The sequence below is a fragment of the Anas platyrhynchos genome, chromosome 6, assembly GCF_047663525.1.
Source record: "Anas platyrhynchos isolate ZD024472 breed Pekin duck chromosome 6, IASCAAS_PekinDuck_T2T, whole genome shotgun sequence".
In the NCBI taxonomy this organism is placed as follows: Eukaryota; Metazoa; Chordata; class Aves; order Anseriformes; family Anatidae; genus Anas; species Anas platyrhynchos.
In genome coordinates, this window is record NC_092592.1 from 22186596 (window position 1) to 22203858 (window position 17263).

General features: G+C 37.8%; 1 protein-coding gene across 1 annotated transcript in view; it reads right to left on the bottom strand.

The window, feature by feature from the left end:
- The window catches only part of FRMPD2 (FERM and PDZ domain containing 2), a 73256-nt gene extending 61902 nt beyond the window's left edge, over positions 1-11354 (bottom strand). The window contains exons 1-2 of the mRNA XM_072039557.1: positions 11146-11354; positions 1845-1973 (exon numbers count right to left, since the gene is read on the bottom strand). Of these exons, the coding sequence (XP_071895658.1) occupies positions 1845-1968 (124 nt within the window). The 5' untranslated portion in view covers positions 1969-1973; positions 11146-11354. The remainder of the gene's footprint in view (positions 1-1844; positions 1974-11145) is intronic.
- Between the last annotated feature and the right edge of the window lie 5909 nt (positions 11355-17263).

Genomic DNA, 17263 nt, shown 5'->3' on the forward strand with positions numbered 1-17263 from the left:
GAAGCAGAAGGAAGCAGGATGATGTGCAGTCTTCTGCAAACACTCTGCACTTGCATGGATATGTTAACTGAATCCAAGTGATTTGGTTAAACTATTCATTAAAAAAAGTATGATAAAAAGTCTAAGATCAAACTACTTAGAAAGAGGAAAAGCTGCATTAACTATGGCAATATTTAGATAGACTGTTCCTGGAAATGTGGGTAATTGAATAATTTTTTTTTTTAAGTTAGCTATATTGATCCAGTCTCTTCAGTCTAGCCAGTGAGAATAGGGACTATTCAGATCTCCATAGGAGAAGATTTTGAAAACATGCAGTAAATGCTTTGGTATTTTTTCATTTAAAAAGTTACATATTTTAAATGACAACTTCATTCTTGTGCATGGTGACCTTTCCACTGTGAAAAAAAGGAACAAAGGGTTAACGTTAAGCTGGGAAGGTCTTAAAATCATCAGCTACTTTTTTCTTTGTTCCTTCTCCATTTCTGTAGTATTATATTCAAATACAACCAGCACATGCTGGGAAATGTGTCTGTTTTAGAAACACCCAGCTTGTACTTTAGTCTTAATGTAAGTTATCTGGCTTTCTGTAATGCTGGCCAGCCCACCAGTCAGCTTACCTGCCTAACCACAGTGCCCAAACACACTGAAATACTGCTATAGCAAGTTGGTACTGACCAACACCAGGTCTAGCAGAATTTATTATGCCAAGCACAGTGCTGCACAGATACAGCAGTACTAGCCCTCGGAAGAGGCAGACTCCAGAAGACGCAGTAGAGCTGCACTTGGGAGAAGTGGAGCCAGAGCTCTGCCTGAGTTAGCTGGGCTGATGCTGTGCAGGGACAGTTCACCTTTGCTGCCCTCCAAGACACTGGAGCACTGGGGATTCAGCTTCAGAATGAGTCAAACTTGGCATCACTTCTGGACTTGAGCTCTAAAGACGTGATTGAGCGGCCTCGCATCTGACCTATAAACCAGCTTGGTTCTGCATCCCGACTTCTTGTTTTCATCTTCTGGTCATAATACCATAAATTTATCAAGTGCAGCACAGGGAACACATGCTGATTATCTCAATTCAGCAGACTTTTTTTTTGAAATGAGATCAGGACAGCATAGGGTCAGCTTAGTGTCTGACACAGAGTTAATAAGCTGTGATGGACCTGAGCTGAATTTATCCAGGTGGGTATCTCAGTGCTGCAATCCTTTGCATGTTCCTAGTGCCTGTATTATCTGGCTAGATTACACTAGATAATGGAGAACTGATCATACAGTCAACCTGTTAGAGTGGTTCAGTCCATTAAAACTTGGTTGTTAATAAATGTTCATCCCTCCAGCTACAGCAGAAGTTACACATCACTTGGATAAAAGTCTCCTACTGGCTGACTGAGGAGCCATGTGAATTTGCCTGTCCTCCTCTCTCTCTCTCTCTCAGTACTTGCAGGGTATGATCCTAGCTGGCACTGCCCTTTCTGTGTGTGTATGTTATTCCTATGGTAGGAAGGGCACCTCTGTCCTGTTCCACCATCTGTAGTTCTACTTAGATTAATTAATTGCCATGTGATTTAGGAAAAAAAAAATAACTGTGTGAAGGCCTGCATGTTGGCACAGCAGTTTGCATGCAAACCCAGCAGCACCGAAAGGCTTCTCATTGTTATTAGAAATATGTTATTACTCCTGCTAGTGCTTTTTGTCTCAAACAAGCAAACAGGCAAACAAGCCAAATCATACCAAACAAACAAACACAAAAACAACAACAACAACAAAAAAAACAACCCCACAAACCAATCCTCAAAACCCCAAAATACTCTGGAAGGCATTTCCTATGGTAAGACATTTTTTCACCTCACCTTTGTGAAGGTCTTCCAGAAGCTGCACTGTGGCAAGGTACAAGAGTGCCCATATATCTTCTTCTTCCAAAGGGCTTCCTTTTGCCCACAGAACCTCGGCCAGTGTCACACAGGAACTGCTCATGGCTGCTGCAGTAGAAAGCAGATTTGGATGTGCAAAAGGCAGGAATAGTTTATCCATGTCTTAATTTAAGTAGAAGTGAATAAAGGAGACTGAACTAAGTGACCTCCTGTCATCTTTTTCAGCCTTTTTACTCAATTAAAACCATTTACAACATTGTATGGGGCAAATTGTATTTACTCAGGAGATCCTCTATAAATACGTGCTGTTCAGATTTTGTGAATGGTTATGTAAAAAGAAGGGCATTGATTTTGCTGCTTAATTGGATGCTCTTCTCTATAAATACACAACTGGGATAATCTGAGAGAAAAAGCATGGCAAAGCAAAAGAGATGCAATATAATATAAAGGATTTATAAACACAGTCCAACAGAGCAATTGTGTTCTGTTCTTTACTCTGCAGGTTGATCAGTAAAAGCTTGTATGCTCTTACTGAATTCATTGGTGAGAGATTTTCTTGGTCAGACACTTAAGACTTTGAACTTGCAGTTCCTTCATACCAGTGTACATAAAAACTGGCTTTGTTTCAGTGAACCAAATTAAAAGGTAATTCCCTCTGCATGCTGCTGATAGCAGTTCAGTGGCTCCCAGAACACTGTCCCATTGAGGCCTGGAATGCTGCAGAAAAATGTTGGTCCATGCACTCTCCCTGTTTTGTGCCAGCTGCAATGCAGCATCAGATCATTTAGAGGAAGGCATCCTGTAATGAATCATAATTTAATGTCTTACCCACTTGAAGAACATTTTTCTAATTCCAGGCAACTAGAATGTAACTTAAGGCTTCCTTTCCTCAGACTCTTTTACTATACTAAATATTGTCAAAGAAGGTCTTGCTCTTCATAACTGAGTTTGATTTTCCCATCTCACCAGCTTTACATTTCTGTAATGTACCAATCTAGGCAGAGCTGCTCTAAGTCTACAAATCTGGAAGGAAAACCTTATCCGTGCTTAAAATTTGCTAAAAATTTTTGTAATTAATTTATACTTTGGCTATTACTATCCTGTAACAGTGAGTTGTGTAGGCTTTTTGTGTGCTGTACATTTAGAGGCCTAATGAAAAAAAAAAAAAAAGGAAGTGGTCCATCTATTGACATTGTCTGTAGGCCACCAAGTGAGGACACTAGAGCCTAGGATGTTACTGTTATGTGTAGGATTACAAGTGCCACCATGAAATGAGTCCACTCACAGCCTGACGACAGATCTTCCCCCAACCATTTCTTCCCCCTCAGTACACAGCCCACTTACTGCTACCGTTTGCTCTCTGCCTGCAGTAGAGTTTACTGCTGATTTTTTTTGTCAGCTTACCATTCATTATGCAGTCTCCAAGGAGTCACCTCAAGAGCATTACAATGTTCTGCAGGACCAACTTGTTGCTGATTAATAGACTGCTTAGGCTTTGCTTTGTGGAGTCTTGCCCTGACTCACTAGCTTCCAAACAAGGAATGACAACACTGGAAGAATGATCCCTTGCTGCAGTCATTCTGGGATTATGGACCAACCTAGTGACATTTTAAACAGAACCAGAGTCCCAATTTTAGTCTGTGTGCCTTCAAGAGGTAGTAAAGCTTCTTAAGGACCTAACCTTAATTAGAAGAGACAGACAAATCTTCTTAATCTAAGCCGTCACCATATCTCTTAATGATAAATTACTGTGATAGCATTTCACTTAACCCTGTGGTACTGGGACTAAGCAATCAATTCGTGTCCCCAGAGCTAGAATCTGTATGGCTTCTCCATATGGGTAATCCACCAGGCTATACTTAGTGCAGTTTTATTCGAGTGTGCTGGGGGAAGGAGCACTGCACTGTTTTAGATGGAAGTGCTTATACCAAGTGATTTCAGTGCTGGTATTTCTATCTAGTATAAGTTACTCAAATAAGCGATTACCTGGAGTCTAGATGTTACATCTTTATAGAGCCAAAGTGAAATTAGCAGTTACAGCAGAGCTGCTTAAATTTTGTAGTGAATGCTTTTTCTAAGAGTAAAAGAATTTCAGAGCACTGAGATTCACAGTGTGAATTAAATTAATTTTGCTAGCAACGATGTGCAAATTTCTTCCAAATATAATGATTCACTTATATGGCCATGAAACTAGGAATCTCTTTAAAGTGTAATAAATTATTGCTTTAACATGATATAGAGTTAAGTGGTGTGTTATTTTGAAAGCAAATTGGCAATTGATTTTTAAACAGGCTTGGAATGCCCTGTGTCTGTGGGCTGTATTTTTAATATTTGGTTTTCATGACCAGCATGACATGATGTTTCATGAAAATGTGACTGTGTGAATGGTTGGGAAAAAAAAAGAAATTTCATTTATTTTTATAGCCAGCCTACAGTATGTATGTGATATGAGAGTAAAAGTGATATAAAGGTATGATTATCATGGTAGCACTGTACATATTCATGGTCCTTCAAGTTAATAAAAGCTGTGATCCAGAACCAAACAATTCTGAGCTTCAAAGAAGCTAAAAGTGATAAGCACTTGTGATAAGTAATGGCATCTTTGGTGCCATTCAAATAGGCAAATTAACCTGAAATACCCTTCCCATTCTCCTTTTTACAACACAGTCGTTCATTGCATGGATTGGCTCAAGTCAATAGATTTTCCTCTCAAGTCAATAGATTTTTAACTTACTCTTGCATAGATATGAAAGGCACACTGGGGTGAGGCTAAACCATCATTTTGCCATGAACACCCAGCTGTTATCTCACTTCTTTTTGAATCGTTTTATTCTGTTTTGGTATGGTCTTTTTTGTCCTACGTGCTGCTTTTCTCCAAGCAGTCTCTGAAATCTAGGGTCAGTGAAAGAAACAGAATTGATGATGAAAGATGATGAAGTACTGCTTTGCATCTGAATTTAACACTTAATAGTAATCACACATGAGTAATTTTACATGTGAGGGTCACTTTATGTGCAATTTGACGTTATTAGATTTGCCAATCTTATTTAGTAAAGTGTGAGGAGCAACTTAGCTCTTGTCAACATTTATCTTTACCATTGCCGCTTTATTGACTGTATAAAAATGACAAAAGAGCTTGAAGTATTATTTTATGTAGGGAAATTGACTTTCCCATATCAAACACAGTTACATGAATTAAACATCATCAAGAGGAGTGGCACATCTGGATTCCGAACTGAAGGACAGCCCTTTTCCAGCCTGTCAGAGGGACTTTACTGGGGTGTTGCTTCAGCTGTGAAATGAGTTTCTGTAGAATTAAAGTCTTAATCCATCACTAGGATGACATTGGAAAATTAGATGAAAAAGGGAGATCACAGGGCAAAGCAGTGAATAAGATGGTGAGGAAGGAGGAATTGAGTTTAGATTTTGAAAATACTGGGTCATGTTGTTTCTGGTATACTTTCAAAAGCATGAAGCAAGAACATATTTGCACCATTTGGGCATCTTAAAGAACAACAGGAAATGGAACCAAAACAAAGGCAAAAGATAACGTGAGTAAGCCCATCTGGATGCCTACCTGGGCAACCTGCTCTAGGGAACCTGCTTTGGCAGGGGGGTTGGACCCAATGATCTCTTGAGGTCCCTTCCAACCCCTGTTCTGTATATTGCAAAATACCTGGGTGGAAACTTAACCAGCTTTTTAATTGCTTAAGGGTGTAAACAGATGTAGATTTTTTAAAGAGCTGTGCCTCAGAAAGGGGTATTGCCTCTTTATAGTTTGGATATAAATGCCCATCACAGGCCACCTCCTAGAGGTGACTAACTGATTCTGACATGAATGAGCCAGAGAGAGGCCCCACAAGGAGGTCCTCTGACGGGCCTGAGAGGTTTCTACCCTCAGTCCCTAAGCTCCCTGAGAGAATGTGAGGGGCGACTCCCCTCAGGCAAATGGGAAAGGGCTTGGAGCCTAACCTCTTCCATTTGTACCACTATATCCAGAAAAAGTTATCTGTACACAATGGTCCTTGTAAGCTGGTGCAAACACTCTGCACATGAAGACACGCTAAGTTGGCTAGTACTGATTTTGCTTTGTTTAAGCGTTACACTGCCTGGGATTTAGATACCTAAATCTTCATTGGCCACTTTCAAGGGCAGACTTAGAGGCCAGGAATTGTTTCTTCTTGTGCTGCATTGAAAGACACACTGAGAATACTACACACAAGACTACAAATAGCTGGTCTTTAGCCATCTTTCTCTAGCTGCAGTGTTTTTCTTAGTCTTCTGTCCCTTTCAGCTGCTGTACTCCAATTCCTTTGCTATGTCTAGCAGTCCCTGCCTGACTGTATAAAAACATGGCCTGTAAATAAATGAGCAAAACCAAGAGGACCCAACCCTGCTTCAGTATAGCCCCTGGCAAAATTTGTGTCTGTGGCAGCAAGAATTGGGAAAAAACACTTTTTGGAAGCCAGGACTTAAAGAGGATCTTGGGTGCTATTCTGCAATATAATGAGCAGTCTGCTTTCAAATCAAAGCTGATCAAATGTCAGGAAAGACAGCAACTTGAAGTAACATTTTCCTTGGGTTTTAGAGGGCAAGTAGACTTTTTAAAGGCTGAAAAGGTTTAGCAGTTGTGTATCTCATGGCCAAACCTCAGATCTGGAACACTGATTCAGCCCCTGTGGGGTTGAGGCTCACACTTCTCTTAAAGTAACTCAAGCGGTAATATGGGGAGCACGAAGTACTGTCTTCAATGATATTGTCAGAGGCCTCACAGAGCTTGCTGTAAAGACCTTGGGTACCACTGCCCTAACATGAAATCCCAATCCATTCAATTCTATGGCAAACTCCTATCAGCATCAGCAAGCCTAAGGTTCTGTTCAGTATTCTTTGTGCACAGTGGTAAGCACAAGCACTTTTAAATGTACCTATTCAGTTCATATTTCTCAAAACTAAATTGTTTCTATATTTGCTACTTGGAATAAACAGCTTGATTTTTAAGAATCGATCCCATTTCAGTTATGCAAATACTACAAATTCTCTGACACATCCAGGTGAAGCCTCTGACCTAGATAAAAGCAGTGCATCTGTCCTGGCTCTTCATTTGCCTCTGGGGTTCCATCCCTCAAAGATTAATACCTTACGGTAACACTTTTTGAAGTGCCTTATGTTTAAGAGAAATCCAGTGATAAATTCCTATCTTTACATCTCTATGACAGAAGAGTTTAGAAACTTCAAGAGGGACTGAATATTAACTGAAGACTGAAAGCAAATTAAAAGACAAATAATATTTGACTAAGGGCAAGTTTTGTAAATGTCAAGTGTTCCAAATACACAGAGGAAGGTCCTTGCAACCCATCTCAGGACTTGCTGTGCAATAAATCAAACCTGGAATACAGAATTAGGGGGATTAATAATAGGCCCTACGTTAACATTTGGGTTGAGTTATAGTTTTGAAATCATCAGTGTAAGTTTGCAGAATTCATGAATAGTGTGTCCTGAGCCTAGCAGTGCAGTGGTGTGGCATGATGAAGGCAGAACCACTTCTGTAGCCACAGCTGCAGAAGGAACAAATGCAGCAATCATCCATCCTGCTGCCTCTGCCTCCCCCAAGTCACCTCACTGCCATGGTGGCAGGGTCTTGAACCAAGGCTAGAATCACTGCTCTGCGTTCCATAAGATAGGAATATTCCTACCTGATCTTTCTTCATAGTCCTTTATGCACTTAAATATGTAGTTATAAATGTGAGTGTAGAAATGTTTTTGAAATGAGAAAATTATCCTAGTGTGCATATAGGTTAAATGTTTGGTGTAGAGAATCATTTCTGGACCAAGATGGGAAAATAAGGCTTGCTTTCTATAATGGCACAAGATAACTGCACAGAATGTATATTAAACCAGTTCTGGGTCTGCGTAGGGCTCATGGAGACAAGTTTGGGATAAGTAAAATAATTTTGCCCCACTCAAGAGTATAAAACTTAAGTACTGTTAAATGAATGGTTTTCATGAGGATCCCAGTCTTTTGTTCCTCAAGGCAGCAAGTTCTCTGCTTCTTAAAAAAAAAAAGTCCACACCCTGTAATCTGCTGTGCTATATAGGCAATTTGAGAATTTGAGAGGTGTCAGCCTCCAGGACAACTAAGACTAGGTAACCAGGAGGTACTGAAGAGACACTAAAAGCTGGGACCTGTCTGCCAATGAGAACCCTAACCTGGTTTTATTTTGCATCCAATACATAACAATCCATAATGCAGTAATGTGCAATTGGCTACAGAGGAAAGAAGATCACTTAAGTCTGTAGCTGTCTTACAGTGACCACGTCAAAAGTGCTGTGAGCTTTTGATCATGCCTCACTCCATCTGTTGCATCAATGACAGCTCTGGTTTAATACTCCAGGCTACGTTTTGTGCTTGAAGAGCAGCACTCTTATGAGACAAATATATGCTTACCAAAAAATATAACATAGAAATGATTTACTAAGAGATGACAACTAAATATATTGTTTTTATAGGTACTATTCATCTATAATATTTAAAATTGAAAACCCATGTAAATCAACAAACAGAAAATATATTAAAATGCAGTTAAAATTGAATTAAGGAAATGTTTTTGCTATCACCAAACTAATGACTGTTACTGATAATCACAGGGGAAATACAGAAAAACTGCATTGAAAATAAATGTAATGTCTTAATCATAAATACATGAATATTTTAGAGAAACAAAACAGGAAAGAGTCTAGGGAGACTAGATGCTCTTACTGTGTACTTCAAAGATTTTAATGTCTATCTTAAACACTGAGTTTCTTGTGCACATAGTGCATGGTAGGACCACTGCAGTAACCCTTCAATATATTTAAAACCAATTATTGATTTATGCTATCATCCACAACAACACGTTAACATAGGTTTTACATGGTAATATAAACATGACAAAAGATGAATAACTGCTAATTACTTTGCTTAAGTACAGCCTACTGTATGCTGCTTGTCTATAAAGTGTGAATACATTTTAGCTACATCAAAAGTTGGAAAAGACTAAAATGAGAATATTTTTGAAAAGATCTTGAAAAGATTTTTGAAGAATTTTGAAAAGATTTTTTTGAAAAAAAAAATCGAAAGATCGAGTTTAAAATTAATTTCAGTCATAAACTGATTTATTCACATATGTTCCATATGCAAATTTTGTCCTCTGACTCACTGTTCAATTATTATTGTGGAGAGAATATACTGAGTTCTTCATATCAGAACGATGAATTCCATTCAGTAAGAAATTCAACTCTCTGAAATGCAGGATTGAAATTTATGGGTTTGTAATTTGAATAAACACTTAATATTAAAAGATTCTGTTCAAATAAAGTAGATAGGCGGAGCCAAATCTGTAAACACTGATAAGTAAGTAAGGGAGTTGCCTTGTTGCTAAAGCACAACTTTGTTAGTGATACTATGCCACAGAAGTTATAGCTGTATTGATACAGCATTCATTATATATTTTCACCCTTTTATGTAAAATTAGTTTATTTCATTTCCTTTCTGGAAGCATACATTTTAATCAATAGGAAAATTAAACAGACTATTAAAAAGTATTTGGCACTTCAGGGGGATAAAAATAATTTCTGAAAAGAGCCAAATTTCATTGCTAGGAAACCACAAACTTATCACAGCCCAGGGAGTTAAAAAGATTTGGCTTTGTTACAAGATCTATGGCCATTGTTCCTCTTAGACATAGTGCCACCCCAATGTTATTGGTGCCAAAGGAAAATGTAGAAAAAATTGCCGTCCTACTGAATCAGGCTTACAGGCCCAAATTGCAATTTCTTCTTTATTTCAAAGGGAGCCTAACTATAAATTTCAGAGAATGTTATACTGTTTGCAGTCAGTATGTAAATAGATACTCTTTCAATAGAAATGCATAGAAACATCTCACTGGATACCTGCATTCAAAGGAAAGTGGTGCTAATGTTTGTTCTAGCTAAACTTATACAATCTATCGCCTCCACCCTGGCTGACGTCAAACCCTGAGGACCTCACAGGATATCTATTTGTGATAGAGTAGTGCTGCCATTTCTTTATTTTTTCCATGCACCTTTCATAAAAACTTCATTTTACAAGAAAGCGTAATTCACTGGTGGCCTAGAACTGAATCCAATGCTGTCTACATTATAATGCTCTAATGCCTAAAGCTTCAAAGCTGTCTGCTGCTGCAGTGCCAGAAATAGTAGGACAGCAGAACTCAACATCATAGTATTTTTCTTCTGTGTATATTGCCTTATGCCCTTTTTTAAGCATTATGCAATTCTCGACAGGTAATCTAAAGCTAGTTTTGGGGTCCTTAAAGTGTCACATTTGAATGTTTGTTTGCAGTAAAGAGATAGCCAAACCTTCTGATCTTGATGTTACTGCCAACTGGCTCTATCACTTGAGAAAGTCTCAGAGCCTTCTTTTACCATATCACTGTGGATGATATGGTTTTCTATCTACATTTTAGATGTAAACAGTATTTTTAGTCCTTTGGAATTTCCATCTAACATTTCTAAATCAGTTATCTTTGCAAGGCATATGCTAAAACTTCCATAAAATAAGGTTGCTTCTATTTTAGAAGCTGCAAACTGTTACAAAGGTGCTTGCCTAAGAACACAGTAGAGAATAGTAGAAAAGAAATGAGGAAACCAGTTTCTTAACTAAAATTTTTTACTCCTAGGTTGTAACTACCAGAAACATATCTTTCTGGGGTAGAGGGTTGAGTGCTACTTTAAAAAAAATAGTAATCAGTATAAATCCACAAATAAAAAACATATTAAAATGATTTTTTTCCAGAATCACGTAAGCTGTGTTATACAAAAGAAGACTCATCCCCGCCAGAAGAGCAGTAATGATTTAGCCTCTTCTACATGTATTCCTTAACCCTCAATAGAAAATAACAATAATAAAAAACAAACAAACAAAAACCAGGCTGAGGAACTCTGTACTTTTATGAATGAAATTCTGCCACACGTGAATGTCTCTAACCCCAGGAGAAGGCAGGAGGGGCTGAGCACCGGTATGCTAGAGCAAAATCTGACCAACCCTGTATTACTGCTTTTAATACAGGCAAGCATCCTCCTAACTGGAATTAGTTGATGACTTGAGGGAAATGAAATAAGCAATAAACTTTATTATTATAATAAAAGCAATGAAAAAACAAAACAGGGCAAATATTAGATACCGCTTTACAAAGTAAGAAGATGAATGCTTTAATACTTATTAAATTGATAATGCAATAAAGTGAAATACATAAGAACCTACCTGTACAAGTTGGACAGATGCTGCATCCAGAATGGTCTGAAATCTTCTGTATTTTTGTCCAATACTGATGATTTAGATCTTCATAGTTGTAAACTTCACAGTAATCATATATGAGACTTCTGTTTCTTGGCTTCTGTCTTGCTCTCTTTCTTTCTCTTTCTGTCTTTTGCTCTTTCTCCCTCTCTCTCTTTCTTTCTTCTCCTTCTACTGCTTTTGTTTATACCCTGTAACTAAGCACCGTGTGGTGTGGCAAGTGGTGGCTAAGCCAGAAAGCAATAAAGTTCCTTCTCTTGCTTGCAAGCCCAGCCTAGCAGCTCTTGGTCTGAAGTTGAAGGCAACGTCATGGCTGCTGAAGCTGTTTACACTCTTTCCGCTCTTTTTTTTTTTTCCCCAATAGTTCACTCGCCAGGTAATAGAGTCAGCTTTTAGGAAGTGGCTCAGTATAAGTCTCTGGGTCTGTCGACATGTAAGAACTCAATTGGATTACCTGACGCACATGGGAGCCTTACATCTAAAGCCCTGTAGACTGATGTCACTTTCTGCCCCCTGCCAATCCAGACAGAAGGAATACACCAAAGCACAGACCGATGGGCTAAGGGGGTGAGTGTGTCTTCTGTGAGCAGCAAAATCCTTCAGACTGAATCAACAATGTAAATAGGATTTTGATGGGTTTGCCTGGCAGAAAATAATAATAATAATAATAATAATAATAATAATAATAATAATAATAATAATAATAATAATAATAATAATAATAATAATAATAATAATAATAATAATAATAATAATATGAAAGAAGCCTTTTTGTTTGTTTGTTTTACATTGATCCATCTGAAAAAAAAAAAAAAAAAAAAAAAAGTTTAATTATGGCAAGGTGTAGCTCTGCCCAGAGCAGAGCAAAAGGAGCTTGTGGGGTGCTGCAGGGCTACTCTGAACTGTGAACTGAGCATAAGAAAGTGGAAAAAATACCTTAGCAAAATTTTTGTTGGACTTATTCAAGAAGCTCTTCATATTAAGTGCTCCTCCAATCTTCTCAATTCTCTTTCTCTTGGCGTTCTGTTTTATTCCTTCAGTCTTCAAAACAGTTATCTTCTGGTTTGAGCTAAATAGAAATCCCTCTGCCTCTAAAAAGTCTAAATTTGTTCATTCATTTACTTCCAAATGGTAAAAAAAAGTCAGAAGAAATGATCAAAATCTGTATTACGTATTGTAATGTCAAATATCTACTTCTAAGGTAACATTAAAATCCAGATAGAGCAGACAGCATCTTATTTTTAAAAGTGACACTCAAAAGTTTGATGGCAGAGCAGAAAATGTGGTAACACACAAAAGGTCAAAAGCTACATCAAAAAAAATTCAGATCAGACAACCAACCATCTCTTTTGATCTCCGTGTCTGGTAGGCACAAGTCAAGATTATTTTGCCATCAGCAGCTGAAGTCATCATTACACTAGATCCTCATTCTGTCTGATTTATCAGCTGACACTCAGCCATGTTATTTATGTCTTATCTTGCCTTGGACTCTCATTGTCTCCACTCCTGATTCTTGTCCATCAAAAGTGTTCTTCTGGGCAGTAGCTGGAGGATACTTCACTTTCTCCTGCCAGCTTGGTATAAGCATTCCACAAAGCTGAATCTATTTATTCTTTCTCCCTTTTTCCCTGAGCAATGTGATTTGCAAATCCAATTTCAGCTACCACCTTAATGCCAGTGCCTCACAGATGTTTCCACTTTACAGTTCTCGCTTCATGTCCAGCTTGGATTACCTCTTTGCCTGTCTTCATACAACTGGTAATTTAAGTTCAATATGGCCAGAATTAGCACCCATAAAGTTAGCACTCATTTCCTTATTTCTCACTCCTTTTTTCTTTCTTAGTCACCATGAATGATACCACTGTTATCCCAAGCACATATCCTGTGATTCATCTCATTTTGGTCTTCTTCCTGAGTCAACTCTTTCACTGCATCTGGACCTTGACATGTGCTTTTGAATAAAACTTACAAGCTGTGGTCTTCTGTATCTATCTATAAACAACATTTATTCAGGCTTTCATCACGTCATATCTCAATTGCTGCAAATCCCTCTCTTCTGACAGTGACAAATACAATATTGCCTTATTCAAAACATCACAGAAACATTCATTTTGCTGAACTCTTGCACTGGGCACATCATTCATCTTTTTATGTCCCTTCACTGATGCATTTGTAGCTACCCAATTTTATTTAAGTAGATGCGTGTATGATGCTTTTTGTAGAGTTAATAGGGCATGTGGCTTGTTGAATCATTTTGCTAGAAACAACGTGTTATGTGAATATGCTCCCATTAAGTCAGGTACAAATGTTGATTTGATTAACTAATCAAAATGGCTAAATAATTTCTCATCCATCACTTTAAGAAAAGACTCAACCATTCTTCTTGTGAAAACATGGGCCTGATTCTGACTGATCAACACTGATGGAAAACTGTCATAGTTCTGTTGATGTAAGCAATTGTTCCGGATTCATGAAACCAAATTCCTACCCTTGGTTCCTTCTTGATTCTAAATAGTCATTGAAAATAAGCATTTGGGGAAATTACTCACCTTGTACTGGTCTGAACCAAAGTGGTATTTCAGACTCATAAACTCAAAGCAGACAATATGGGAGCTTCATTTGAATTAATTTGGTTCGCCTATTGAATCCATTACTGTATACAGGTGACATGTATGTGATTGTGGCAAAGTTTATGTAACTGGAGTGCTATGAAAGAAGGCTAACAAGATGAAAGACTATTTAGCTCAGTGAAGGAACTGCTGGATGGAGGCTTAGGATCTCCCTTATGTTCTGTCTAGCTTTCTGAGAACTGGCAAGGATTAGAATCCAATTATTCTCTGACATTAATGCCTTTTCATCCCACAGAAGCTGAAGTGTGGGAAGCTCTTAAAGTTTACATAAAGGTGAGGATTGTTATTTACTTTTCAGCTGATGGTGGTAGAAACAGGCTGTCAAAACTGCAGTGACAGGTCAGGCATGGTGTTTCTATTAAACAGAGAAGACTCATGGTACTTTTGTTAAGTTTTAACAGTTTTTAGTTCAGAGTCCCACGGAGTGGACCACAAACTGCTTGAGTGGTCAGAGCTAAATGGAGATCACTTGCACCTTCCAAAAAATCTCCCTTTTTGTTTCAAGTCTGCTCATAGTCATATAACAGAATTTTACTACTTCTGACAAGGAACTTCCATGCATCATCCCTGTACTCAATATAGACAGTTAAAGATTTGTTTCCATGTGCTTTCTAAGCAGATTGGAATAGGTCCAGTCATCTATATTTAGGTTAGCAAAGTAGTAGAGGGATGTGAGTCTGTGCTCTTGTTCAGGTCTCTGCAGCCAGGTATTTCACATCAGAGTCTTCATGAGACACCAGGTCTGATTTGTGTGCCCTGATCTCAGTTGTGAAGAAAAAAAAAGGAGTCAGTATGTAAGCAAGGATCTAAGTAAGGAAGTTAATTACAAGTTAATATCTGAACAAACATATCTGAACACTCTGGCTCTGTCTACGAAATAATTCATAAGTAAATGAAAAAAAAAAAAAAAAAAAAAAGAAAAAAAAACCTACACTGAGAATGGAGGAAGGTGTTTTTTAAATTTGTATTTGAAGGGGGCAGGAAGACAGCATAATTCAATTCTTATCTGCCACTGGTGACAGTAACTGGTTTACCTTAAGAACAATAGTTGGCAAAGGCTGCATCAAACCCCTGAGAGTTTCTAAATCTTCAGAAAATTCTATGAGACGAGACCCAATTCAAACCTCATTTTTTAATATGAGCTGTTTAATTTCTTCTTGCTTCTTTCACTGCTTTTGAGATATGATGTGAGGCAATAAAACATGATTGAACAAGTAGCTGATGTTTATAATACCTGATTGCTGCTCTGCTGATCCCATAAGTAATTCAATGCTAGGCAGTATTCCTGTGGTATGTCTTTCAATGCATCTTTCTAGGATACAAGAAGAGAGGGTACGAACCAAGTGCTTCATGATAAAAGATACAAGCTGGCATCTTTTAATGGCCAAAAGTTTACAGACTGTAATTGAGTCACTCACTAAATAAGAACTGTAACTTCATAGCATTAATCTGAGGAACAGAAAGAGTGAAACTTCTTTAAAGGTTTCTGGAATATGGTGATGGAATTACCTGTGTGTACACCATGATTCATTTAAAATAGATATTTTATCCAGCAGTGACATTGTTATAAGGAAAAAATATGTATATATATATCTTGGAAAAGAGATTCTCTCTTTAGTTTGTTCTTGGCCACCACAATGAAGCCTGCCTACATTCAGATATACTTGTGTGTTGCAGATTAACACTTTACTTACTGAGTGATTTTTTTTTTTCCTACAACAGCTGAAGTGCCAAAATATATTTTTAGTTGTGACATAGAGAATATAATGCCAGAACCCAGCCCAGTGAACCCACTGTCTAATGCTGTCTAATGCTGTCCTCAGATAATGCCAGACCCCAAGAACTTTTCCTAAATTATATGAAAGCTTGCCTATGCAAAATTTCAATTGACTAGTAATATAAATATAACACTGTGCTGTGTTAGTTCAGTGTGTAGAACTGTGTGATACCATAAGCACTGTTTCCTAATGGTTAAACTCCACTTCTCTCCATAAACAGTTTCCAGTTGGCTGGGCATGCCTCCCTGATTGTGCATACTCTGCTGCCAATTTACTCAGTACGCCAGCTCATATAAATAGACTGTTCCTGGAATTATGGCAGCTCAGGAGGACCTTTGCAGGATCCGTGGAGAAGGGGTTAATGGGATTAATGACATTTCAGAGAACACATGGTTTCTTGACTGGACACACAGAAATGGCCCTTTGGCTGAGCTGAAGTATCCCAGAAGTATCCCCACGAACACGGTCCCACCGTCACAGACACGTTTATAACCTGTCACATGGTGCCCCGCGGTGGCTGCTTTCCCTCTGTTACATTTGGCAAAGCCAGCAACTGCTCAATTGATTTTCATTACTACTTTAAAAAAATCTTAATATCAATTAATGATTATTTGCTAATAGTCAGAATTCAACCATAAAACAACTTTTGTCAATTAGTGCCTGTTTCTAGTTCTCTTCAAAGAGGGAATAGTTCCCTCCACCTACTTACTTGAAGTTGATTTTGTGCTGCTTTTTAAGACATAATTAAGTAAAAAATCTAGCCATTAGAGTGTTTCTATTATTAGGTTCCTTTTTATTTGTATGGTTATCAAACTAAAACATCTTAATGTCTGATGAAGCTATCAACAATTAGAATGTGTGATTCTTGGTTCATTTTTTGTACACTTTTCAGGCTGTGTTATGTTAATTTGGTTTTTGATTATAATTAGTTTCTAGCACATTTCCATTTCACTTTCTCATATGAAATGCAACTTTTGTGCCACAACCAATAGTAAAGAGATGTTGAAAGATATTACCAAACTGTTTTGTTCACTTCACATAGGCATTTGTATTACTTCTGGAATTTTCTAAAATGTTTGGAAGTCTGAGCTTTGCTTCCACATATGTCTCCCTTAGAAAATAGTATTTATCAACTTATTTTCATAAGAGGACATGGGTGTTGATCCTGGCTGTGACTTATCAAGTGCTAGTGTGGAAAAACTGACCCCTAATACCCACAGTCCCTGCCGATCTCTTCATGATGAGAAAATCGGTAAGGCACAGAGAGGATTTCTTTTGTTCATTTCCAACAGACAGGCTGCACCGCTGCAAGATATCTAGGTGTCTGTGTGATGATGATATATAAATGTTTAAAATAAATAAATGATAGAATTACAGCGGCTGCATGTTTGCACAGGTGGTTCAGGCTGAGAAGTCCAATGAAATTCAACTTCTTGTAATGCAATCTATTGAAAATTGCTTAAGAAATGCTAGGTGGTTCATTCATACAAAGAAATATCTTTAAATAGATGACTGAAAAAATCTTTCAAAAAATCCGTACATGCAGTTCTTTACCTGTTTGTCTAAATGTTGCTATCTTGTAGTTACAACTCATGCCTAGAATATCTTGTTTCTATTTTCAGCTTGTCTAAAATGACTGCAGGCATAATCAAATATTTGCTTGCAAAGCAGCTATTG